The 26,357-nt window shown below is 38.1% G+C and overlaps 1 protein-coding gene across 1 annotated transcript in view; it reads left to right on the top strand.

Annotated features, from left to right (window-relative positions):
• ANKFN1 (ankyrin repeat and fibronectin type III domain containing 1) overlaps positions 1–26,357 on the top strand; it is a 587,864-nt gene that overhangs the window by 512,430 nt on the left and 49,077 nt on the right. The window contains exons 10-14 of the mRNA XM_056816551.1: positions 7,675–7,782; positions 15,805–15,904; positions 16,236–16,368; positions 17,784–17,900; positions 23,230–23,445. Coding sequence (XP_056672529.1) covers positions 7,675–7,782; positions 15,805–15,904; positions 16,236–16,368; positions 17,784–17,900; positions 23,230–23,445 — 674 coding nt within the window. The remainder of the gene's footprint in view (positions 1–7,674; positions 7,783–15,804; positions 15,905–16,235; positions 16,369–17,783; positions 17,901–23,229; positions 23,446–26,357) is intronic.

The raw sequence follows: 26,357 nt of genomic DNA, 5'->3' as shown, positions 1-26,357 counted from the left end.
ATTCTTCCTGGAAAGGAGTCTAAATAAACACAGAAAAGTAAATACAAATTATGTTCTTAAAAGGGAATCAGGGAAGAGTCCTACCTACCATCAAAGAAAGATGTCCTGTAGGAGATGTCCCTTGAGCTGAGCATTAACTGGAGCCAGAGAGTCCAAGAGGCAGAAGGTGAGAGAGAACATTCTAGGTAAGGGGAAATGTCTGAGCAAAGGCATTAAAGTGGGAAATAGAATCATGTGTATCAGGAATAGTAGGCAGAAGGGTATAGTACTCAGTGGAAGATAAGGAAATCAATCTGTAAAGATGGCCTGGAGTGAGAGTATATGATGTTTCAAATGCTAAAGACAAAAGGTCTTTTTTTGACAAAGCTAGACAAAACTAGAGCTTTGTATACTGAGAGGTCAACTACATGGTCAGATTTATGCTTTCAAAATCCCAATTTTATGAAGAACAGATTGGATGAAAGAGATACTGGAGGCAAGGGAAGCAATTAGATTACTTAATAGTCCACAAAAGTTTTAGTGAGGATCTGTACCAGAATGGTGATGAAAAAGTAGAGAGAAGGTGATGGAAATAAGAGATGTATGCATTCCAGAGCCTTTAAAAATACAAAGTATCCCAAAAGTCTTAGTACAGTTTTAAACTTTCAATAGCTGAAAATAGCATTAAATAACTTTTGGGACAGCTTGCATATATGATGTTTTAACATGAATTTGCTAAATGCATCCCAGTCTTAAAGAGCTAGAAGCCTATTAGATCTTGATACTGACTTGTCAGAACAGCAACTAGGGACAGAGCAAGCCACCATTCCTCACTGCTCTGAGAGCCAGGATGGAGAAATGCTCACCTGGGAGCCCTCAGAGCCATAGCAGGAGACCAAGCCACATCAGGGATTGGGGGCCTTACAGGAGCCCTAAGAACCACATGATTCTCCAATATCTAATTGGGGACTGTGAGAACCACAGCCATAACAGAGAAGTAGAAACAAATCCTGGATGAGAATTATAAAAGAAGGACATGGAGATGGGATGAGGTCAGCACCCACATAGACAACATCCACCAGACAAAAACTAGAAACTGAAGCAGAGGCAAGATCCTGAACCCAGTCACCCCATTCAGAACTACCACAGCAGCATCCAGATCACAGAGTACCAATATGGTGGTATACTGAGAGAATCCTATAAAATTAACTAAAAAAGCTAGTGGAAATAATTAATAACTTTAGCAAAGTTGCAAGATACAAAATAAATCCACATAAATTATAAACATTTCTATATATTTCCAGCAAAAATCAGCAGCAAGAATTAGAAACAGATCACAGCAAGTACCAGGCAAAATAGAAACTGAGCACCCAGTCCAAGAGTGAAGGAGGAGCCTGGACCTAGCACAAAGTCATGACCCAGAAAGTGAAGCTGGAGATATGAACAGATGGAACAAAGAAATAGCAGACAATGAAGAAATCCTGTAGGTCAGGAGAATTCCAGGAGAACAGAGCTAATCCACAAAAAAAAAAAAAAAAAGCCTCTGGGTAAAAATGCCTAGCCCCAAGGACTTCAGGGGTAGATGAAAGAAATTAAGAGATGATAAATGAAATTGAAGCTCACAATGGGGAAAAATGAAGTGAGAATAAGTAGTTTAGAACAGGTTAAAACATTACCCAATTAATAGAGTCCCTGAAAAATATAATGGAGCTAACAGAATTCAGTGATTATTTCATGAAGTAATAACTAAAATAAAGTTTAAAAAGAAATTGGAAAAGCAGAAAAGCACATAAGGTACACATAAAATATACTCTATCAAAAGTAAGAAAATAGGTCAAGGAGAGACAATTTAAGAATTGTCAGACTGAAAACCGGGACCAAACCAAAAAAAAAAACTAATCACAAAAGTAAACTACCCATGTCTATTAAAAACAAAGGGCAATGCAAAGATACAAAGAACCCACCAGTCATTTCAAAGAAAACCTTAATTGAAAACACCAGGAGTGTGATAGCCAAATTTCAGAGCTTTTAAGTCAAAGAAAAAAAATAGTGTAAGCAGCCAAAGAGAAATATTTCAAATGCCAAGGAACCACAGTTATAAGATCATACAAGACTTTGCTGCAATGACCCTAAAGGAGAGAAAAAATTATAATATTCCAAAGGGTAAAGGCTTGAAACCAAGAATAACTTACCCTATAAAACTGAGTAAACCTACAAGAGAAAAAAATTAACTAATAGAATAAAAAACTTTGAGATATTCCTTAATGAAAAAAAAGAGTTGAGTAAAATCTTTGAAATAGGAAAATGGGAAACAACACCAAAATAAACTTAGAAAGGTAAATACATATGAACATTTGGATGAAGCTAACTGATGACCAAGTGTTTAAATTTCAATGGGGTGAAAAAAAAAAAACAAATGTCCCCTCAAAATTCCACTGTCATTGAGAGTCACAAAAAGAGTTAAGAAACATGGATATAGGGGTGGGCCATGATTTTGTTCTGTTTTGTTGGTTTTAAGAGAAGAAAAAATGGAGGAGAATAGGAATATATTAAGGAAGAAAAGAGGAAGAAGAGGGAGGAACTCAGTGTCTCTCATAATTGTGGTGCTTGAGAAGGGAATGAAAGCATAGAAGTAAAGAATAAGTGGGATAAGAGTCTCATAAATTCACTTGTATCTGAACCAGACAAAGATGAATCAAATTCATATGCATTTGCATGCACACATACACACACAGTTTAATGAGGAGATACAGTAAGCTCAAAAGGGAAATATTTGGGGATAGAAAGTGTGAGGTTCAAAAAGGAGGATAGAATCAGGAAGGGAATAGTCACATAAAAATAAACTTCAGCTTGGAGGTGGATCAAAAATTATGGTTAAAAGGAAAGAAATAAAGCATAATAATAATTGGTTCATGGGTTAAGTGAAAACAAGCTGAAGTACCACCTCATACCCATGACAGTTGTTGGAGTGGCTATGAGAGAATAGGCACACTAATACATTGTCGGTGGAAATGTCAAATGGTCCAATCGTTCTGGAAATATATTTGAAACTACAATATATCCAAAAAGTTACTAAATTGTGAATGTCTTTTGACCTAGCTGTAACACTAAGTGTCTACTTTCAGTGAGATCAAAAGGAGATCCATTTGTGCAAAAGCATTTATGGGAACACTTTTTGTGATAGAAAAGAAGTAGAAACATAGAAAGTAACCATCAGAGAATAGCTGGATAAATTATGATCTGTGAATGTAATTGAATATTATTATGCCATAAGAAGTTACAAAAGAGATAGAGTCACTGAAATATGGAAGACTCACATGAACTGATGCAAATTGAAAACAGAACTATTTAGGCAATTGCTACAATATCACAAACCAAAACAACACTGAAGACTTAAGACCTCTGAACAATGTAATGATACAACTGATACTAAATCATGATTCCCAGAAACACAAAATGAGGCATACATTTTCAGATATAAGATGTTAGTTTTGATTAGTCATTTTTTATAAGAAAAGGCTATTTTTGAAGGACAGAGAGATAGAAGGAGAGTGGGGGATTTTGTTACCAAAGAAGGGAAGAACAGAAAGAAATAAAAATCAATGAAACATATAAAAATATACACAGGAGAGCAAAAGGAAGTTCGGAAGGGGACATAGAGATATAGAGAGTTGTGTAGGCATCAAAGTGTTAGATTTATAACATACTTTCAAAAACAAGCTGTTTGTAATAGAGATTCATGGTTTCATATACAATCATCTTTTTTCTTTTTTCCCTCCGTATATGGATATGTTCATGTTTGTTGACATTTGTCAAATTCATGTGTAATAGGGGACTGGGCAATAAGCCCAGTCCTTATGTGCCCAGTCAGAGTGAATGGCTGATGCAGCCTCCACAAAGACTTTAGAGAAGGCACAGACATTCTATGCAAACTCATATGTACTGGGCTAATTGGTCAATTTCATTGATCAATTCAATTATATAATACAAAACATTTTAGATTTACCAAATATACATATATATTACATCTTGTTCTGCCACTTAGGCAAACGACTTCTCTGATCTCAGTTTTCTCATCTGTTAAAGGAAGGGTTTGAATTCGAAAATCTCTTCAATGATCCTATGTTTTGGGGAATAATAAGAGACAGACAAAAAATACTGATAAATATGCCCTCAGTTCACATGGGAAATAGCATACATCACATTGCTATGACTGATTTTTCACTCCCATCAAATATTTAGTTTTCTGAAAGTTCCGTGTTCTAAAGTTGAGAAGTATCTTCCTTTCAGACACATTCTTCCCAGTGATCCCATTAGAGCAGGGTCTCCCTCCACAGGGTGGAGGCTGCTATCCCTATAGACCTGCCAAGGAGTAAAGCTAGAAAGCCAACTTTGTGCTTCTAGCCAAAGGGCAAGGCTGAAATGTCATCATCTAAGTCTAATTATTTTGAATATCCCCAATCACTCTGAAGATCCAATTTAAAAAATTCTGCTTCTATTTAGAAACAGAGCATGAGATTGTGAGCATCAGATTTTTCTGTATTTGGATATTTATTATGGGATCATGTATTCTAACATGACAGAGTAATTGGAAATTCTGTAATATGTTCCAGCTCACTATTAAAGTGTTTAGTTGTTTTTTTAAAAAGGTCTTAATGTGTTTTTATAGACTTATGTTATATGGTACCCTCCATAATATGAGAAAAGGACCCAGACAGACTTGTCTGAGTTATGATCAGGAAAGACCTAATATCACAGGCAAATGTAAGCTTTGCATTGTGTTAGAACTTAAGTATCTCATTACAAGAACAGTGAACTGTATTATGTAGAACAATATGGGCTTTTCCTCCCACACTGAGTCGGTTCCTTGTCAGGTTTACGGATTTCTGTAATATATTTCCAATTTTCTCCCTCATCCCTGAAGTCTCCTGTTTTATGTAGGAGTCAAAGACTTCCAAACATCTCTGAGAAAACTCATTCTTTCCAAAACTCTTGGCATAGTATAGAACACTCATTTTGAGCTCCTAGTTTTTACATTTGCCTTTTTTTATATAAATGTATCATAAAAGTCATGAGAGGAAGCTGGCTCCTGACGTATCCATGCTCCCTGCCCCAGGGGGCTGGCTGCACCATATCTCTCCACACTTTGAGGGGAGCATTGGTTTTCACAATAGAACTTTTTGGCCTGTATAGGGTGATAAGATCATTTAGCCTCCTGGGAGTCTGACCAGAGAAAGCAATATTGGCTGCCTATCTTCATTTGGTTTATCATTTTTAAAAAAAGACATGGAATGGACTTTGGAGAAAAATCATCCCCTTGAGAATTAACAAGGAATGGCAATTTTTCTCTCTTTGTGCATATATCAAAGGTCACTGAACAAATGAATGAAAAAACATTTATGGTTCATTATTTGTCAAGTGCTGTCCAAAACTAAGGTTTTTCAAGGTGGATGGAAAAACAATAAGGAAATATTGCTCAAAACTCTTAAAATCAAGTCCCTAAAATCTTGATCTCTCCCCACTCCCCCTTCCAATGAACAATTAATCTGGACTAGTATGGAAAGGAAGAGAAAATTTGAAGGAGCATTTGATCCATTCCTCTAACTAGGATAGGCCACACCTAAACCATATCACATCAAGTTTTAACCCAACTTCCAGCCAACAAATAAAAAAATCTAGAATTGGATCATGGAAATAGTATAGAAATGAGAGGTCAGGAAATGTGAGTTCTATTCCACTCACTACACACCTAATTCTCTCTATGGCCTAGTTTAAGTCACTCCCTTTCTCTGGGCTTCAGTTTTCTCATCTATAAAAGTACATAAATGTTTATATGTATATGTACATATCTATATGCCCACATACATCTTGAGTAGACTAGACTTTCTCCAAGATCACAAAAGAATTAGAAATCTAGAGCTACAAAAGGTTTAAAGGTCATTTAGAGAAGAGCTTCCTAATCTGGAGTCCATGAAGTTTTGAAAAATATTTGATAATTGTATTTCAACATAATTGGTTTCCTTTCTAATCCTATGTGGTTTTTTAATGCATTGAAAATTGTTCTTCTGAAAAGGGCTCCAGAGGTTCTCCAGAGTACCCAAGGGATCCATGACACAAAAGAGGTTAAGAACCCCTGCTCTTTTTCAACCTCCTCATTTAACTGCCAAGAACACTGGGGTCCAAAGAGACAAAGTGCCTTGCCCAAAGTCATATACCTAATTAGTTAAAAGGCAAAACTAGAACTCAAGTATACTGGCTCATTGCCCAATGCCCCTTCTCAATGTTCCATTCCTTCACATTCTGAAATTCCATTGTCCTGAGTGTCTGTGATAGTACTCAAAGGGTCTGGATTTAAATCTTGGCTCTATTATTACCTATGTGGCCTTAGGCAAGTCTCTTCACCATTCAGAAGGCCTTAATTCCTCATCAACAAAACTTAAGGGATTGGACTAAATGGCCTCTAAGATCCCTTGTAACTCCAAATGTATAAATCTATGATCTCTACAGGGAATAATCTACCTTAGCAAAAGAAAAAAAAATGTTTGCTGAAAGTACTTCTTGAATCACTGAATTTTCATGGGTTAAGCAGGCCTGAATTTTGGTGCAATGTTGGTTAGTAATGGCAATATTTATGTAATATCACCTCCTGTGACATCTGTTAAAGCCCATAGTGATGGAGAGTCCCCTGCTAAGTGGGTGTCTGCCTGGTGACAGGGGTATTAAATGATTACATTAAATTTTATCTAGAATTTATACTGCATTTTTAGAAAGCTTCTTAAATTTGTTGCATCTGAAATATAAATTCAGATTTTTTTTTTAAGGAGGGAGTTAGGAAGGGAATGTCATCAAGGAGAGAGGGGGATTAATGAAAGCTCCTGACCTGCTGAAAAATCAGAAGCCACAGACAGTGCAATTAAAATACTGATGCCAGTCCTGTAAGGGTTATTACTTTTGATCTCCATCAAAGCCAGCAGAATGAAATCTCAGGGAGGGAGCAGAGGTGGGGGGTTGGGAGAGTGGTGTTGCTCAGATGGGTACTGCAATTTGAATTTACCATGTAAGTTAATACTGTATGTTTAGAGCCTGAACAGACAGGGCGGTTGGTGGCTCAGAATCTCTACAGGATTCCTGTGCCAGCCAACGAAAGCAGACATTCATTAGAGCAAAATGTAGATTTCTATTTCTTGGCATCTGACATGCACTCTTTCCTTGGAAAGAAACTTCAATTTGGCCAAAAGTGTGAAAGCTACAATAAAAGCATTGGGAACAAGAATTTCAGCTCGTCTGTGCCATTCCCGCCCTTTGCTTTCTTCCCTTTGTGGTGGGGTTAGGGCTTTGGATTCAGGGGGAAGAAGATAGGGAGTCCCAGGGGCCACTGGGACTGCCTAACTCTTCCCTATCCTTTGGCTTTACATTCTTGTTTTGTCCTGTCCTGAGACGGTCCTACATAACCTAGACCAATTATCAGGACTGTTTTGCCCCCTGAGGAGAGGTAGGACAGGGCTGGATACTGTTCGATGGCAGCCCTTGGGGCCATTGGCATCGCTCCCTCGCTCTGCAGAGGTATCCTGGGTGCTGTACCAATCGTCTCCCCCTAGTAGAAAGCACAGTCACTTCTTCCAGCACGGAGGGAAGAGAGCACTCCCTCCCTCTCCTCCTTTATGTTTCATTCTGTTTGTTTCTTTTGTTCAATAGACTGGAAAGACTATGACGGCAGAGAGCCCAGACATAAGGGACAGAATGAAGCTTTGGAGCGTCTGCTACAGCAGATCGGGGCTGCTCATCAGCGTTACAGTTGCCGGGGTAAGGATAAAAATCTGTGTGGTAGGGCATCAGCTGAGGTCTCAGTGGCGCCTGTAATTTTAGCAGTTTTCTAACTGGGTCATACCTTCTCATTCATCAGGGAGAGAAAGATATTAATATTGGGACATCTGGAATCACTTTACAGCACTATCTCGCTTTAACCCTTAAGATGAGCCTCCCCTACCCCCCTTTCCTCCATCCCCCCCCTTCTTTTCTCTGTCTCTCCTCTTTTTCCATCAGAACAATTTAAAAACAAGCACAAAAAAAGGGAGAAAAAAATGCTTTCAGTTTCCTCCCGGTTGAGTGTGTCTCCTGCGGAAATCGTCAGTGGAGTCTAGAACTTTGGGGTATGCACACAGTACCCAGGAGTAACAAGCTTGGGGTGAAATGAGAGAACTTCGCCACATCCCAAAGCATCTCCCTGGCGTCTCTGCTGAGAGATTCCCCCAAATGATCTGCTCTTCTGCCTTCTCGACCAGCTGGACAGCAATATTGACTTCGAAGTTCACCCTAGATATGCCTCCCGCGGGCGATAAGCATAGCTTGAATCTTGGAACTGCAGAGCCACCCTCTACTCTGGGATTCATAATTTGTAGGACAGAGAACAGAGGGATCTCAGAAAGGTCTGGGGGCTCTTAACCTGGGGTTCATGGATGCCCAAGGGATCCGCGGATAAACTGCAGGGAGTCTGACTGTGAAATTGGAGGAGGTGGAGAAATTACAGCTTTATTTTCACTAACCTCTAACCGAAATTAGCATTTCCCTCAATTAGGAATGTTAACAGCCACCTTATGCAGAGGAGTCCATATAAAGACCCATATTTAATGCTATAATCATCCATGACACGTACAAAAACCTATCAGCCACTAAACATTTATTAAGCACCTACTATGTAACAGACACTGAGGATACAAAAGAAAAGCAGTCCCTGATCTCAAGAAACTTCATCTAAAGGGGGAGACAACATATATAAGACTACATATGATCAAGTTGTAGACAGAAAAAAAAAATTGGAAATAATCAAGAAGGCACTATTGAGTGAGACTGGGGACAAAAAAGTTTAAGAACTCTTGAGAGTCCAGGGCTTTTCATTTTATTAAAAAAAAATCTTAGCCTACTGAGATTGTGACTTGCCCAAGATCATACAGATTCAAGTAATAATAGCTAATAATAAAGAGTATTTCTAAGGGATTTTAAGGTTCATAAAGTATAGGGTAGCTAGGTGACTCAGTGGATAGAAAGCCAAACCTGGAGACAGAAAGTCCAGGGTTCAAAATTTGGCCTCAGACACTTCCTAGCTGTGTGACCCTGGGCAAGTTGCTTAACCCCAATTGCCTACCCCTTACCACTCTAATGCCTTGGAATTGACTCAGTAGTGCTTGTAAGACAAAAGATAAGGATTGTTTTAAAAGGTTCACAAAGTACTTTTCAGATATTTTCTCACTGTATTCTTACAGCAGCACTGAGAAGAGGTTCTATTATATCTCCATTTTACAAATCAGCAAAGTGAAACTAAAAATGGTTTTGTGACTTGCCTAGGTTCACACAACTAATAAGCATCTGAGGCTAGATTTGAACTCAGGTCTTCCTGACTCCAAATTCATCCCTTTACCCCCTGCACCACTTAGCTGCTTGAAGCTAACTAAAAGAAACAGAATTATAACTCTGGTTTTCTGACTCCAAAGCCAGTATTCTCTTTCAAGCTAGAGAAGTTCTCAGTAAAGTCCTTCTCTTGGTGGGCTGCTCAGATGGGATCAAGTCAGGTTGCCAATATGGGTAATGATTCGTGGCAGAAGCACTTAGCTTTATTTGGAAGAATCAAGCTGCCATAACATTTTCATCTTCCATGCTCTGTCACCCATGGCACTCTGAGCTATGGGGAACTCGGCAGCAGCAGGGCCATGCTCTGAAATCCATGGCTGAAACCAAAGAATGTTCACTGAATTTAGATCAAATGCAGAAAAGGCAGACCAAAGATTAGCAAAAATCTACATCATCCCAACAGAGTTATGGCAATAAACCCATTCTGAAATTCCAGCTCCAACTGGAAACAGTCTTTGCCTACTCCCAAATGATTATCTTCCTATGAACAGGGTCTCTGGCAACATCAATGTACTCCTAAAAGGTCTGAGAGTCAACAGTTAGCAGAGGGTTTGCTCCTGAGCATCCAGGACCACTGGCAGCTATGTGGGGTGCTTATAACTAGAGAGAGTGCATTTCATCTCTCTTTCTTCACCAGTTCCCTTATCTGTAAAATGAGAGAAGTTAGGCTTTATAACCTGGAAGGTCCCCTTCCCTCTTTATCATCTTGGATATAATGAACCAATCTGTAAATTAGCAAGGGCTCCTTCTATAATGTGGTTCAATGGAAAAAATAATAGAGTGGGAGTCCAAAATCTCTCTCTTTGTGTTGACTAATAGCCATAGGATGTTGGTCAAGTCACTTAACAGTGGTAATCCTCAGTCTTCTCTTCTTTAAAATGGGAATTTAAAAAACTCTACATTACCTTACCTACAGGGCTATAACTTGGGGTTTCTGTGCTTTAGGCAAGTATAGCCATGGTTGTGAACCTATGGCACATATTCTAGAGGGAACACTCAGAGCCCTCTCTGTGGGCAAGTGAGTAGTTGCACCAGCACAGAGTTCTCCAGAGTTTGTTACTAGAAAGCCAGAGGGACTTGGAGCTGGGCTGCTCCCCTCTTCCTTTCCACAGGTGCCTGAGGACATTTCTCACATCAGCAGCCCCTCTAAAAGATTCACTATCACTGGTCTATAAGATAATACATGTAGAGTGGCAGACTGAGGAAAGGGAAGAGCTCATCCCAATCTGCAATCTGGTAGCTTCTATTTTAATAAGCTATTTTTTAACCATTGACTTCTGTCTTAGAATCCATACTATGTATTGGTTTCAAGGCAGAAGAGTGATAAGGGCTAGGCAATTGCGGTTAAGTGACTTGCCCAGAGTCACATAGCTAGGAAGTGTCTGAGGCCAGATTTGAATCCAGGACTGCCCATCTCTCTAGGTCTGGCTCTCTATCTACTGAACCACCTAGTTGCCCTTCTTAACAAACTATTCTCTCTAATAAGGTGCTAAATTCTGCAGTTTTGAAAGCACCAAAGAGCCTAAAAGTGTGCCCTCAGTACTCTCTAAATTTGGTGCCCTCTAAACTCAGTTCTCTGAACAAAGCTCCAGTGGCTCTGCCCTAGATAAAATGCTGCTTACATTACACTATGAGGATCAGATGAAGAAATGTATACCAAATCATTGTTGCTATAAAATATTATATAAATGGAACCTAGTGAACTAATAATCATAAACATGGTTTTTATAAAATGTTTATAAAACACTTTCCTCAGAACAGTTCTCTTAGGTACATAGTACAAGTATTATTATTCCCATTTTGTGAATTACTTGAGAAACAAGACAATTTTACCATGGATATGTGACTACTATCAAGATTTAATTTTTAATTTTTAAATTTAATATTCAATAATCACATTTTCTTCCACTATATTACAAAGTCTCTAACATATAAGAATTATTCCCTGCTGCTGCCTCCTGTTTTTTAAGGATCATAAAATCATAAGCCTGAGAGAGAGAGAGAACTTTTAGTTCATTTTACAAAGGAGTAAACTGAGGCCAAGACAGGGAGGAGTGATCTGATGTTCTTGAGAATTATTACCCTGCTCATTGTTTATCCTAATTAGGCAAAGGAAAAAAATCCAGATTGAGCTTTATTACTTGTAATCAGTTTGAAGAATTCTAATAAAGACTTTGATCTCTAAAAGAGAGAGGAATAGTGAAGTAATGACATCAGCACTGCACATGGAATTTGATGAACTTTTTCTCCCTGTGACCTCATAACCATGGAGAATCAAGAATGAACTAATTAATCTGCCATTCCCACTCAACTTTCCCCTTGTTGATCTTTCTCCCCACAGGAACTGGACAACATATACCTAATAGGGATTTCGGTTCCTGCATAACCTTAGGCAAGTTGTTCTGAGCCTCAGGTTACTTATCTGTAAAATGAGGAAATTGGACTAGTTAGCCTCTGAGCACCCTGCCATTTCTAGTAAACTTGGTGGTACATTGAATAGAGCTGTAGATATGAAATCAGGAAGAGCTGATTTCTAATTAGAAGGTATTTTCTAGCTGCTACAGAAAGAAAGAAAAAATTTAAAAGAAAAATTCCCTGTTCATGAGGATTTTATGTTCTCCTCATTATTTTTAGATGTCAGACTCAGAGGACCCCCCAAAAAAGACAGAAATCCAGAAATGTCATAACAATATTTAACTACATCCCTCCGTTGCCCACCTAAGTACAGAACTGAGTGTCTCTACAATTCATAGGTTACTTTACTTGAAGTCAGGAAGGCATCCCTGGGCAATTTGCTTAAGTGCCATAAGCCTCAGTTTCCTCATCTATAAAATAGGGATTATAGTAGCGCTTACCTTCTAGGATTATCATGATACTAGAACGGCATGGCGTATATCAGAGCATTTTGTACACTGTAATGTCCTATGTGTAAATGCTGACTGTTATTATTATCAGGATTTGGTAGAGGTAAGGCATGCCCTGGCTACAGGTCTGAGCTGTCTTCTGAGTTCCTGATTCAGAAGGAGTAATAAAAATGTACCATCTTCACCAAAACACACACACACACACACACACACACACACACACACACAGAGCATAGAGAAGGAACAACTCAGGTGAGCTTCCAACTCTGGCTAAAGGGTTAACATCATGAGCATCTGGCATGAAGGAACCACTGGGCTGGAGGAAGTCGAATTCCTCTGTTCACAAACTTAATCCCCTGGAAGACCTAGAGAATTGCAATCCACAGAGTCACTCATTATCTCCATGACACAATCCTACAGGAACAAATTACAGCCGTGTCTCCATCCTTTGGGCTGTCAAAGATGAGTGTGGCCAAGTTTGCTCTAATGCAGAAGTCATTGTTTGCTGATCTTTGGTGAAAAGTGATTGTCTTGAGATCTGGCTGTGTTTCTAATTGGTGGCAGTGTGCTCCGCCAAGCAGCACCGTCAGGTCCAAAGAGGAGGCTGTGACATCATTTGGATTTCAGTCTGCTGTGTGGGATCCTTAGCCAGCAGAATGTTAAAGTCTATTGTAGATATTAACTATTTGGCTCACTCTTCCATGTTCCAAACTTTATGTATCAAAACATAAGATATGGCTCCTCCAGGTTACTCATCCATGGTCACAGCCCAGTACTCTGTCTCTAACAGTGACGCAAAGGGACAATTTGTGGGAAGGCTTAATTAAATACTTGGAAAGATCCATGATTTCATCAGTGGCTTCATAACTAGTTTCATGAGTTGTTAAGGAAAGGGGACTAGACCTGTGATTTCCTTGTCCTAGGGAACTTCCTCGGAGTTCTCAGGTGTTGACTGACTTACCCAGGCTCGCACAGTCACTCTGTGTCAGAGGCAGAATTTATTTGAAATTCAAGTTATACCATGTCACCTTGAAAAGTAATTGTGACCTGGGGCAATTAGATGGTTCAATGGATAAAGAACCAGACCCAGATATAGGAGGTTCTGGATTCAAATCTGATCTCAGACACTTCCCAGCTATGCGACCCTGGTTCATTTAATCTCATTGCCAATTCCTTACTACCCTTCTACCTTAGAACTGAAATTTAATGTGGATTCTAAAACAGAAGGTAAGGGAAAAGGTAGTAAGGCTTTGGAGCAGGAACAGAAAGTATGTGAACTAACACAAATAACTAAATGCAGTGTTGTGAAGTACATCATTTTGTCTGTCCCTCATCTCTCATACCTTAATCCCTGGGTAATCTTATTATGTCTGAGCCAGTGTTTGGCAGATGTGGCGCTAGCATCAACTAGCTCCATGAAGTCTCACCTAAACTATCTGATGACCTCAAACCAAGAGCAAAGCAATAACAAGCAACCAAATGCTTTCTTGTTCATACATACCTCTCAGTTTAATTGGACATGGAGTGAAGAATACCCGAGTTGAAATCCAGCCTCATACATCTACTAACTGTGACCCCTAGCAAATCACTTAACCTTTGTCTGCCTCAGTTTCATTGTCTCCAAAATGGGGATAGTAATATTTCTAGGCGTTGTGAAGATTTTAAAGCACTTTGAAAACCTAAAAGTGATATAAATGCTAGTTATTATTGTTATGAATTTAAGTTCTCTGGATCACCTTATTCACATGTGAAAAGAAGAGGCTAGTTTTTAGATTTGCTGTTTTGTACTTCTTTAGCAGTAGGAGCAATAGATTCTCAGGTCCTAGTATTGTGCTGGGATAGATTTATAAATGGAAGATGGAGAGATATTCCATTAGTATAGAGTATAGTATCTCCTTAATGAAGAAATCCCCCCCCACCAATTCAAGTTTTCACCTTCTCTGTAACTTATAATCTTATAAAATTGCCTAGGGCCTTGAGAGATTTAAGTTATTTACTCAGGCTCACACAAGCAATAAAGATCAGAGGTGGGACTTGAACTCACTGCTTCTAGACCCTGAGGCTAGCTCTCCATCTGCTACTGACTCATATATTTAGTAAACTAAATGGAAATCAGATAATAACCTAAGGAGGGCTTTTTCCAGTATCGAGAAATGAATATTGAAAAATCAAGGCATAAGTATATTAAAGGAGAGCTCTCTTTTTATACCTACCCACCCCCAACAAGTAAATCATTGATTAAAAAAGTGGAACACAAAAATTTTCTAATGAATTCCTTTAGGGTTATGAATGCTACTCACCTCCAATTTTGTTTTTTAAAGCTGTTCATTAATCATATTAAGTTATTGGCATCATGAGGCATAAGTGTTTTCTATGGAGAGGAATTTATTCCTTCAGTAAACATTTATTCTGTGCCTACTATGTGTCAGGCTCTTTTCTATATAATGGAAATACAAAGACAAAAACAATATTGTCCCTCCATTCAAGGTATATATTAAATGTGGAAAGACTTTAGCCAGAAAAGTAATCTAGTTCAACATCAGAGAATTCACACCCAGGACAGACCTTATAAGTGGAATGACAGGACATAGGGAATATGGAAATATGTATTGTATGAAAGTACTAGTATAACGTATAACAGACCACTTACTGCCTCGGGGACAGGAAAGAAAAGAGAGAGGGAGAAAATCTGAATCACAAAATAACAGAAAACAATTATAAAAAATTATTTCTACATGTAATTCATGTATTTGAAAATAAAAGAAAGTAAAAGAAAAAGAAATGTAATGACAGTAGAAAGGCCTATGGGATTCAGAAAGATCACACTCCATAAAGAACTATGTCAATGTGATGCTTAAGTGTTTATTATCTTCTTTAGTTAATGCCATTCTCACCAAATATCTCTTAATAAAAAGAGGAAACTTTGAAACAGAATAACTTGCCATTTTTTACAGTATCAACACACTTATTTTAAAATGTATTTAATTATTTTATTTTTATTTAACTCTTATTTTTAAATTTTCTACTTTGAATGAAAGTCATCAAAATAAGACTTTTAACATAAGGAAGAATAAAGGGTGTGTGTGTGTGTGTGTGTGTGTGTGTGAAATGGTGTAAAGTGGGGAAAAAGGGAGGGAGGCAGCTCAGAAATTAATATGTAACTTGAAAATAAATTTTAAAAAAATTTAAAGTAAATGCCAAAAAGAAGACACTGGATTTTACCCACTAAGCAACAACTGGCATTAACCAGACAGGTAAATGATATGGTCACACCTGTGCTTTAGGAATAATAATTTAACAGCTGTATGGAGAATGGATGAGAAAGAGGAGAGACTAGAATTAGAGAATTACCCAATTAGGACTCACTATTGAAATAGCCCACATGAAAGGTTCTACTAGGAGTGGAGAAAGAGGAAATAATAATTTCAACCTCCCCCCATCCCCAAATGACACTAGGAATAATGGAGTAAAAATATTTTCTATCTTTACTGTTATTCTGCCAAACTGAAATCCTGCTACAGGTTTGCTTTTGTTTATTTCTATTTTTGTGTTTCAGAAAGTTCAAAATTACAGAACACAGGTCGCAAGCAGTCAGTCTCAAGGAGCCTGAAACATCTATTCCATTCCTCAAACAAATTTGTGAAGACCTTAAAACGGTACATTCTAAGTATTGCTTCTAGGAAATACCATAACCCGTAATCTTGCCTTCCCAGGAATCCACTGGTTTGGGAGCAGCAAAATGAAACTTTCTACCTCGGTGACTCCTCTCATCCCCAAAAGTAGTAAGCTCATTCTTCTCAGTATTTGGAGAAGATGGTAATTTCTCCACTAGTTCTCCCTAGAGTGTTGGAAATACCTAGCAGGAATCATGAGCACATATAATTATATTGAATTTGGCCTTTGCAAAAATATTTTCCCAGATTCAGGGTTAGTGGAGGCAAAGAAGACTAAAGATGAAGTTTTACTTTGTTTTTTTTTTCTTTCTAGGGGACTCTATATAGCTGTTATATTTTATTACAAAGATAATATGTTAGTCACCAATGAAGATCAAATACCAATTGTTGAAATCGATGATTCTCACTCCAGTTCCATTATGCAAGATTTTCTGTGGTTCACAAAGGTATATTGCGATTTTATTTCATATTTTCACCCAGCATTATTTGTGCATATTTTTATTTGAAGGAGGAACAATTTCAGTATAATCACCCCCCCCAAAAAAGTCCTTGATCATTGTTGTTGGGTTCCACATTTTGATTTTCCAAAGCAAAACCAGTCAGTCAGTCAACAAGCAAGTATGAATCAAACCTATGTGCCAGGCACTGTGCTAAGTGTTACAGATACAAAGAAAGGCAAAAAATAGTTCCTGCTTCCAATAATCTCATGGTCTAACATGCAAACAGCTACTTACAAACAAGTTAAATAAAGGATAATTTGGAAATAATCAATAGAATGAAAGCATTAGCAATCGGGGGGGGGGGGGGGGGGGGAATGGGCGTCAAGAAAGTTTTCTTTGAAGAGACTGGTCCTCGAAGAAAGTCAAGTGTGGGGAGTCTAGATACCCAAGTCTTAGCCCTACCTTTCTTTACAACTGACTAGCTGGAGGTGGTCAAACTACCTGAACAAATTAGGGTCTTTTCAAACCTTACATGTGCTGAAGCCAACTCAGACTGGCTGGTGAGAGTTGACTTAAATTTTCAGTGTGAGCATTTACAACTTGGAAATCTGTAATTGCTACCCATCAAGACCTAATTTACCATTTTGATGGTTGAGACAAGAAGAGGCTGCAAATGCAAATTAGGCTTCAAAGTATGTCATGAATATAGTTTTCCCAAAGAGCAGTTATTAAATATTTTACCAGCACGCCCATGTTTCCAACCAGTATAAGTATATGAATATATACTATATGTTATGTACATATTATATTTTATGCATATGAATATTCATAAATGCATATATGTATATATGTATGGTTCATATAGCCATATATATTCATGTTTCAAGAAAAAGCTACCAAATACTGCCTACATTTTAAAATTTCAAAACAAGCAAAATGAAATCCTAGAGGGAGATATAAAAAGGACCCTAGAGGCATCTAGTCCATTCCTCTTATTTTACTAGTGAGAGTTCCAGAAAGGTTAAGTGTTGAGTGCCCAGTTATACCAATAATTAATGGCAGAGTTGGGATTCAAACTCAATTCCTCTCCCTCCAAATCTAGCACTTTTTCCTCCTTCCCCTCCTACTCAAATCAAAAGATCATAAGATGAGCAAAGATCCAGATGAAGCCATTGTTATCTATACAATGGATCTGACTATCTTATCAGTATTCAAATTCTTTTTCAAGTATATAGAAATTAATATTTCTGTAGAACACAGGGTGGGAGGGTAAAGGGGATGGACATAAATTTGGGGTCCTTTCATTTCCTTTTCATCACCTTGATGCAAAACCTGAACCATACACTAGCCAAAATAAATGAATAAAATGAAGGAGGGAGTAAATTAAAATACAGAAAATGATCCTGTGACCTGTTTTGCAGTTATCTTGTATGTGGGAAGATATCCGATGGCTGCGGCAAACTGTGCCTATTTCCATGTCCTCATCCACAACACTGCAGGCCAGGCAGAAGATGCTTGCGGCCACAGCTCAGTTACAGGTGAGGAACCCAGTTTCCATTCCAGACTCCCAAGAAAAATTTTGTGGAGAGCTCCCTCTCAAGTTCATCCCTTCTCAGAAATATTCATAATATACCCTGGAATGAGGACAGGTGGCTTTCTCTCTTCATGACTTCCAAGAAGTATTGGTAGTTGCTTATTCAACAGTTTAAGAGTCAGTCACAGACATGAGGGGCTTTGATTACCTCCAGGGATATGGATGCCATCTCTAAGAATTTGTGAAGAGTTCAAGGAAGTATCAGGAGAGTAGAAAGTCATTTGTATGGTCTCACAGAGTAAAGTGAACTGAGGGTAAAGTGGAAAACTAAAATGTAGGTACTCCCAATGTATTTTAGTGGTCTGTTCCTTTTTTCTTTTCTTTTCTTCCTTCCTTCTTTCTTTCTTTCTTTCTTTCTTTTCTTTTCTTTCTTCCTCCTTCCTTCCTTCCTTTCATTCATTCATTCTTTCTTTCTTTCTTCCTTCCTTCCTTCCTTTCTTTTTTGTTTCTTTGTTTCTCTCTATTTCTTTCTTCCTTCCTTCCTTCCTTCCTTCATTCCTTCCTTCTTTCCTTCCTTCCTTTCTTTCTTTTCTTTCTTTCTTTTCTTTCTTTCTTCTTTCTTTCTTTCTTCCTCTCTTTCTTTCTTTCTTACTTCCTTCCTTTCTTCCTTTCTTCCTTTCATTCTCTTCTGCACGTTTTACCTCTAATCCTGAAATTATTCTTAATTTTTCCTTACCATCAGCCCACACAGATCAGGTCTCAGAGCCCCCCAAGGATACTTATAGGTTATATAGCTCTTCCTAGAACTGGTATTGAATTCCAAACTGACTGGGGAGTGAGAATACTTGTCTCTGCTGTGTTTCCCTTTCGTGGTTTCCTGGTATTATGTGAATTTATGGTTTTGAGCATTCAGTCTTATCCTCTGCCTGAAGTGGGGTCACTGGTCTGTGGGATGCTATTGGGTTATCCCTTGCTGATTGAGATGGTAGGAGGGGTAGGACTGTCCATTTAAGGACACTATTGAATTTTTTTAGGTAATACTTTCATAGAAAGCCAGAATACATGGGGAAAGGAAGGGGGGTATATAAGGAGTGGGAAAAGAGGGAAGACAGGAACAAGAAGACAAAGTAAATATAATTTGCTTGTTGGCTACCATTAGAAAAGTAGAAAAGGGCACAAAAGACTAAATTCTATTCTAAGTAATAAGAAGGAGGGAGGAAGAAATTTCCATTAGTTCCTGGATTGCCATGCCATATTGAAATGATTATATACTTCTGGTTCACTTCTGGACTTGATTTCCTAGTCTCTGGCTGTCCATCATCAAGTGCTCACTCAAGGTCCACCCATTTGTGAGTCTTAGAATACTATCTCTTTCTTATGAAAATATCAATAGAAGGGTTTTCTTCTATTGAAGACTTTCTTTAAAAGTTCTATGAAACTACATAGCATCAATCCACAAAAACCCTGATGGAATACATCTAGCAGCACTTTAGAAGTCAGTACTTGGAACATTTGCCTTGAAAACTACCTAAAGACGTCAGATACTTCTTAGTTGCCCAGACACCCTGGGAGGGTTCCTCAGTTTCCTCTGTAAAATGAGAGAGTTGGGTTAGTTAAGCTTTAAGGTCACTTGCAGCTCTATAGCCATGACCCCATGACTCAGATCTACCAAAAGGACTTTGTTATGAAGTTGATTCTTATATCAGGTCATTAGACTGGGTCAGGTCCAATGATAGCATGACAAAGAGGTCATAATGTCTGCATTTTCAGCCACTTAATCAAGGAAAATTCTCCCAATGAGACACACCAAGTCCCAAAAGGCTGTTTGATGCAGTATTTTCCATTCAAATGAGTCTCTTTCATTCCCATCTATCCATTGGGTTCATTGACAGTATTCTGCTTCCTCTTGTCCAATACTTCACACAAACAGAAAACAGCCATTTACCTTCCCTTACCCAGGCTCCCATCAAAGATCTGAGACTGCTTAATCTGGCACTTCTGAAAAATGTAATCTCAGTTCTTTGACCTTTTCAAAAAGGTCCTATTACCCACACTTTTAGTCGCTTTGTCTGCTTTCCTCCAGAACCAGTTATGTAAAATCTCTGAAAATGTCAAAGCCTTGAAAAAAAAAACCTGTTGTATTATCCTCAACCCCACCCCTGGCTAAAAGGAGTCAAGGAAGTTTGGGCAAAAACTGAAATGTCATTCAATATTTTTTTAATACACACATCGAAAGTAACTTGGTCAATTTAGGAACATAAAAATGTATTAGCCAAACCTTGGTTTGCTTGTAGAATCACTGTGTTTGGTATATTATAAAACATTAAGACAATAATTATAAATTTGTTTCTTTAACAAGAATTAAGAATATTCATTAATGTTCTTAATTTTTATTATTAAAAAGCAAGACTTTGGGGAAACTGACTTCTCTACAATTTTTGCCAGCTTATAAAGAAAAGCAGGCAAAATGATGAGAACTGAAGAGTTTGTCATTGTTGCAGTAAATCCAACCCATGAGTCCTTTGAGGACCTGTCAAAAATATTTAGCACCTCTGCCAAATTTTATATCATACGTTAACAAGAGGAAGCTCGTGAGCAAAGAAGGCAGGGGCCACTGGAGGATTACAAGCATCTCAGTCCTGCCTCTGGAGAATTATACCCTTATTGAAGAGTTGTTCTACTAATCCACAGTGTCTTCTCATCAGAGATTTAAGGATAGAAAGAACCATTGTTGTTGTTCAGTTTTTTCAGTCATGTCTGACTCTTCATGACCCCATTTGGGGTGTTCCTGGCAAAGACACTAGCATGGTTTGTCATTTTCTTCCCCAGCTCATTTTATAGATGAGGAAACTGAGACAACTAGATGTTAATGGCTCTGAACTCAGTTCCTCCTGATTCTAAGCCCAGTCCTCTAACCACTGCCCCTAGAAAGGATCATAGAGATCATCAAATCCAAATTATTTCCTTTTCCTGGTAAATAAGATGAGGCTCAGAGAGTAGCTTGCTCTATGTCACATAGATAGTAAGTGGCAAACTCAAACTTATATTCCTCCAACCACAGATCCAATTCTTTCCTCTAAAATACAAAAGGACTGCTCTAATATTAGGGGAAGAGAACAAGCATTTGCATAATGTCGACTACTCAGCATAGTTCCAGGTACTATACTAAGAATCTTAAAAGTATCTCATTAGATCCATACAACAATCCTGTAAGGTATATGCTATTAAGATCCCTACTTTATAATTGAGGAAATTGAGGCAAAAAAGGGTTAAATGACTTGCCGAAAGACTCACAGCCAGAAAGTGTCTAAGGTCAAATTTGAATTATTGTCTTCCTGACTCCAGTTCTAGTTCTATGCTACCTAGCTGCCTCAACAGAGGCAGTACTACAGAAAATGTTTACGTTTTTCTCATTTAAGTTTTCTATTGAATAGTTTTAAAAATCATTCTGTGGTAATAAAGGGTAGTCATAATACATAAGCAATCTAACTTTAACCTAAATCTATTTTTTTCCTCAATTCAAACCTTTTCCATTTTCCTTAGGGAAATTCTGTCCTCCAAAAATAATTTATTGTCTGAGTTCTCATATCTCTGCTGTGTATTTCCTCCAACTTCTCCATATCACCTCAAATAGAACTCCACCCTCTGATAAAGAGTGATGCTAAGTCTATAGCAGGAAGGTGACCTCACAATATCTGAAAGTTATACTTATTTTTCAGCCCTACTAGCTGGCTCATGTAATTCATGATTCTCAATTCCTGTTTAACTTGTGGGTCCACTGTGATGTCCAGATTTTTTTCTTACTAAGGGACAATGATGATGGTAGTGATGCTGACAATGATGATGGTGAGGGTGATGATGACAAGGACGTAATATAGCACTTTAAAGTCTACAGGAACAGGTAGGTTGCACAATGGATAGAGAGCCAGACCTGGAGTTAAAAAAGCCTTTGTTTCAAATCTGGCCTCAGACACTTCCTAGTTGTATGACCATGGGCAAGTCACTTTACCTTAATTGCCTAGCTTTTATGGTTCTTCTGTTGTAGAATTGATACTAAAACAGAAGATAAGAGGTGTTTTTTTTAATCAATTAGTTAACTTTAAAGTTTACAAAGCACTTCAAATTTTATCTTCATAGCAATCCAATGAGATACGTTGTTATTCCATTTTAGAGGTGAGGAAACTGAGACTGAGAGAGATTAAGTGACTTGCCCATGGTCCCACAGTCAGGTCACCAAGCATTTATTACACATTTGCTATGTGCTAGGCACTATCCTATTTAATGGAGATATAAATCCAGAGCTGTCAGATGACATTCATTCCTGAACCTTACATTAGTTCTAAGATCCCCTGGGATCTCTTTCTGTCCATGTGCTTCCTGTCCTGGAATCCCAGCTTAGTCCTCTTTTAGCCTCTTGGAGCTCAAATGCTCTGAACACAGGCATACTTCTAGCCAAGACCCCATCCCTGGTGTCCAGTCCATGGACCTCTCTGTCTCTTTAAACCACCCTGGGCTGGAAAAATGGTTTTCTTTGTCTTTTTCTTGCCTTTCCAGAGCAGAACTTTATCTGGTACATTTTCCAGATCTTTGTGGGAGAGGTCTGACTGAAAGCTAGGCTGTACTGCTTCTACTCACTCCATTGTCTTTTGAACTAGGGCTTTCTCAATGGATTGGTTAGTTTTACTGAACTTTGCCCTCATCCTTCTTTATTCTCTGTTATAAAGGATGGCTCTTGAGGCCAAGGGAAGGAGGGAGAAGAAATATGCTTGGAAATGTAAAACAAAAGAGAATAATAAAATTTTATTTGGGGAAAAAAAAAGGAATACCATATTGAAGGAAATTGTATATCATGTAGAAGATCCAGATCATTCTGAAAGGAAAGCTTGGAAACACATTGTGAAGGGCTTTATGTGCCAATGAGAGGAGTTAATATTTGAATCCAGAGGCAATAGGGATCCTCTGTGATGAGGCTCTGAAGCTCATTGAGCAAAGAAATTGAGTACAGTCAGACCTTTGCTATGAGAATATTCAATTTAGCATCTAAATCAAGGAAGGATTGAAGAGGATCTGGTGGTGAGAAGAAACAAAGATATTGAGTTAGAATTTTCCATTATAATTTTTGTGCCTCTTTCTATAATGCATTCAGTCAAATGGTGAAGTAGGTCTGCTAGGGCTTTTGTCCAGTATGTTTTGATGATGCCGTGGATTCTAGTGTTCCATCTGCATTAACAGCTTCTGAGAGTTATCAGAGAATAACTCTGTGTCTTTCGTGACAGTAATAATTTTTCTCTTTGCAATTTCACCTAAAATTTCAATAACATGTTCTTTTGTAGAATTTACTTGGAACTCACAACTTGGGAAGAATTTACTATGAGCCTATTAAGGATCGGCATGGAAATATCGTCATAGTCACAATCAGAGAGGTGGAAACGCTCTATTCATTTTTTAATGGTAAATGGATGCAGATATCAAAGCTACAAAGCCAGAGAAAATCGCTGTCAACTCCTGAGGAGCCAACAGCTCTAGACATCTTAATCATAACCATCCAGGTAGTGGGTTTTTCTATTTACCTGTATGCTTGTAATTTCAAATGCCATTGAACAAAAAGACATCAGATAATATTTGTGTTATGCCACAGCTAGAAAACAATTCTATACCCTTTATCCTGTTTGGTCCTTATGGTAAGTATTATTATTATTAACCCCATTTTACAGATGGGAAAACCAAAAGGAACAAGTGATTTGCCCAAGATCACCCAGCTATTGAGTGTCAGAGGTAGGATTTGAAACCAAGTATGTTCTGACTTCAGCTATCAGTAGTCTCCAAACTAGGAATCACAATGTGACCCCAAGGGTTGTGTGATCAACCAAATAAAGGATGAAAAAAATAAGTTGCATCCCACCCTCCCAATAATGGTCCATCTCCACCACAACCAAATCTACCTTTATCTCCCAGTGTTCCTTAGTATTTCTCTCTTCCTCTACTCTACCAACTCCCAATCTCTCCTTTTCGAACTCAAGTGGTTCCATCAGGGAAGTTATCATTTAAAAACTATCCAGGCATTTAGAGTGGGACTGTTGGCATTGAGAAAATTCCCTACTCTCAGCATTCTGACTTCCTTTGTCCTAGACACTCCTCAAAAGATAGACTACCAAAGCATTGATCAGTAAGAACCCTGCTTCTTGCCTTTGGGGTTTATTTCAAACAGAGTAAGTTACACAAAATGTACAGGCATGGATAGATTATGATCTCCACCCCACAGCTCATCACATTCACATTCACCACAAACCTGCCCTTCTCCAAATGTCCTTATTACTTAGAGGGCCCCACTACCCTTCAGTCACCCCAGTTCACAACCTGGGTATCATCCCCCACTCCTCATTTCTTCTCAACCAATTAGTTTCCAAGTCTTTCTGTTATTCCCACAGTTTCTTTCACATACATCCCTTTCTCTTCATTCATACAGACACTACCCTAGTTTGGATCCTCACCATATCTCACCTCGATGATTTCAAAAGTTTCTAATTGGTCTCCTGACTCAGGTCAATTCATCCTCCAATCCACAGCCACAGTGATTTTCTTGAAGTTCTGATCATATCATTCACCTATTCAGTAAACTCCAATAGCTCCCTAGGATCAAATATCATTTCATCTTTATCTCATGCTTTTTTAAAATTTCTTTTTTGTTTAAGTTCAATATTATAACTATTACATTGTTATGCATATGCAAAAGTAATATAACTATGATCTAAAAATAAGTATAAACATATTAAGAGCATGTGCTGAAAAGTGTTTTAGTGATAGAAGAAAGTAATTAAAATTGTTTGGAGGCCACTGCACTGGAGCATGGGCATGAGTAACTAAATACCAAGATTCATTTTAGTAAATAATGATATAACAAGTCAAAGTGAGAGGTGGGAGAAGCCACACATACATCCAACTCTATTTCAAGAACAGAAAACCTGTAGCCAGAATCTTAGATGGGTCAGAAGAGTCTTCACTTATAATAATAAAGACAATAAAAACAGTAATAATAATAATAACTAGTATTTATATAGTACTTTAGGTTTTACAAAGCACTTTATGCTTATTTCATTTTATCTTCACAAAAACTTATAAAGTACTATAATTCTCATTTTGCAAATGAAGAAACCAAGGTTGAGGTATTTAGTCACTCACCTAGTGTTACACAGGTAGTGTCTAAGGCATAATTTGAATTCAGTTCTTACTAATTCTAAGGTTTAGGACTCTATCCACTATATCAGTTAATTTCCTCCCCAAATCCAGAAGTAAAAGGAATAATATTTTCTGAATCCCTAAATAACCTCATTAAGCAATAGTCCCTGTGCAAAGACAATTACATTGTTGTAGCTCCTCTCTGGTGCCCTAGAAGATTATAATCTAAAATATAAAAATGGAGGCAAGTGACAGGTGGATCAGTAGAGAGCCAAAACTGCAGATGAGAAGTCCTGGGTTCAAATTTGACCTCAGATATTCCCTAGCTGTGTAACCCTGGGCAAGTCACATAATCTCAATTGCCTAACCCTTACTGTTCTTCTGCCTTGGAACCAACACTTAGTATTGATTCTAAGACAGAAGGCAAGAGTTTTTAAAAAGTGTCCAGGGAGAGCAACTAGAATAGGGATGGTCTTTGTCATGTGAAAATTTAGGGATGCTGTGGGATACATGGCAGCTATCCTCAAATACTTTGAAGGCTCTCTGGTGAAAAGTTGATTCTTGGCAGAACTAAGAGCAATCTTGCTGAAGTGAACATTTAGACTTCATAGGAGAAAACATCCAAACAATTAGAGTTATCCAATAGTGGAATGGGGTGGGGGTGGTGAAGATGGGAGGTAGCAGCATCTTTCCCCTTCATCAGAGATTGGAGATCTTTGATCAAGCTCTGGATGATCAGGTAGGTTATAGAGAGGGAGTTTTGCTTCACAGGATGTCCTCATTTGCTACTGAGATCCTTCCCACATTTTGATTATATGACTTGGAACTTGGAACTAGGAAATGAAAGCATGTGTAATTGGAAGTAAAGAAATTGGTGGGGGGAGAGAATAAAGGACAATCCACTTTAGTTTAGAGCTGGGACTACAAAGATTTAATAAGTCACAGTTTGTCGGTTGGTTAGCCAGTCAGTGAAGAAGCATTTATTAAGCATCTGCTAGGTGCCCAGTAAAGTGCTACTCACTGGGGATAGAAAAACAAGTTAAAAAACAAAACAAAACATACACTCTCTCTCCTCTCAAGGGATTTATATTCTAACAAGGATAGATAATACATAAAAGAGGTTTTTAAAAGAAAGGGGAAACCAAGAAAGTCATAATCAGAGTAGGGATAGGAACTAAGGAGGGCTGGTTAAAGACCTTTCCTCAAAATGAAGATTCCAGGAGGAATTCACTAATGGTAGAAGGTGACCTCAAGGGTGGAAGGCTATTCCGGGATAAAAAGGATG

Source organism: Monodelphis domestica, chromosome 2, assembly GCF_027887165.1.
Source record: "Monodelphis domestica isolate mMonDom1 chromosome 2, mMonDom1.pri, whole genome shotgun sequence".
Lineage (NCBI taxonomy): Eukaryota > Metazoa > Chordata > Mammalia > Didelphimorphia > Didelphidae > Monodelphis > Monodelphis domestica.
The sequence above is the reverse complement of the archived record's forward strand: the minus strand, read 5'-3'. Positions and strand labels throughout refer to the sequence as shown.